Below are 1,234 nucleotides of genomic sequence, written 5' to 3' on the forward strand. Positions count from 1 at the left end.
TATCTATCTATCTATCTATCTATCTGAATATAGATAGATATATAGGTAGATAAAGCATTTTTTAAATTGTTTTATTGCTTAAAGTATTACAAAGAATATTATATATGGCTCCTTTTTAGATAAAGTATTTTTAATGCCTGACTATTTTTCCTTCAGAGGCTACATCATATATTAAAATTTTCTTTGTTAAATATTTCCCCCCTCCTCCTGTAGTCTACACTGTATGTAAACTAGTAGAGTAGCTCATGGAGTATTTGTTGATTCTTGGCGTTCTCTCTCTACCCATGAATTTGTCCTCCTGGGAGTTGGCCAGGGTCAGGCTGGTGCTGGCCAGTTCATCTCTTCAGAGTGTACCTTTAAATGTCTTTCAGATCTCATAGGATGGTTGGACTGTACAGAAGGCCGCTGTGAAGACCAGGCCTCAGAGGCAGTTTGCTGTTTCCCCTCCACATCACAATTTAATCCCCTTGGTGTCATTGCAGATGTGAATCCCAAGTACCAGTGTGATCTGGTGTCTAAAAACGGGAATGATGTCTATCGCTATCCCAGTCCACTTCATGCTGTGGCTGTGCAGAGCCCAATGTTCCTCCTCTGCCTGACAGGCAGCCCGCTGAGGGAAGAGGAGAGGCTGGGCAACCCCACCAATGACATTTGTGTCGGATCTGAGCTGGACGCCGTCAAGACGGAGGCGTCCTTACCTTCTCCAAGCAGGGTGTGGCCTGCTCCCCACCCCTCATCCAGCAAGAAAATGGATGGCTACATTCTGAGCCTGGTCCAGAAAAAAACACACCCTGTAAGGACCAACAAGCCAAGAACCAGTGTGAACGCGGACCCCACGAAGGGGCTTCTGAGGAATGGGAGCGTTTGTGTCCGAGTGACTGGGGGCGTCTCCCAGGGCAATCCTGGGAACCTTAAGAATTCCAAACAGGCGCCTCTGCCCACCAGCGGAGTTCCCTCTTTGGACCCTGGGACATTCTCCCCACCGAAGCAGTGGTCAAAAGAATCGAAGGCAGAGCAACTGGAGAGCAAGAGGGTGCCCTTGCCAGAGGGCTGCTCGCCCGGTGCCGCCCCTGAACTTCAAAGCAAGCATCCCCCCAAAAATGCCAAGCTAGCCTCCCAGGAGCACGCCCGGGGCCCCACCACTGTGACCGGGGAGGCCCCCAAAGAAAGCAGCCACATCCCAGCTGCCTCTCCAAAAGAGAGCCCCGGGAGAGGCCTCGCCCCGCGGCAAGAG

At 50.7% G+C, this 1,234-nt stretch overlaps 1 protein-coding gene across 1 annotated transcript in view; it reads left to right on the forward strand.

Moving 5' to 3' along the window:
- DACT1 (dishevelled-binding antagonist of beta-catenin 1) overlaps positions 1–1,234 on the forward strand; it is a 14,519-nt gene that overhangs the window by 11,064 nt on the left and 2,221 nt on the right. The window contains exon 5 of the mRNA XM_005858767.2: positions 483–1,229. Within this exon, the coding sequence (XP_005858829.1) occupies positions 483–1,229 (747 nt within the window). The remainder of the gene's footprint in view (positions 1–482; positions 1,230–1,234) is intronic.

Source organism: Myotis brandtii, unplaced genomic scaffold (assembly GCF_000412655.1).
Source record: "Myotis brandtii unplaced genomic scaffold, ASM41265v1 scaffold1218, whole genome shotgun sequence".
Classification (NCBI taxonomy): domain Eukaryota; kingdom Metazoa; phylum Chordata; class Mammalia; order Chiroptera; family Vespertilionidae; genus Myotis; species Myotis brandtii.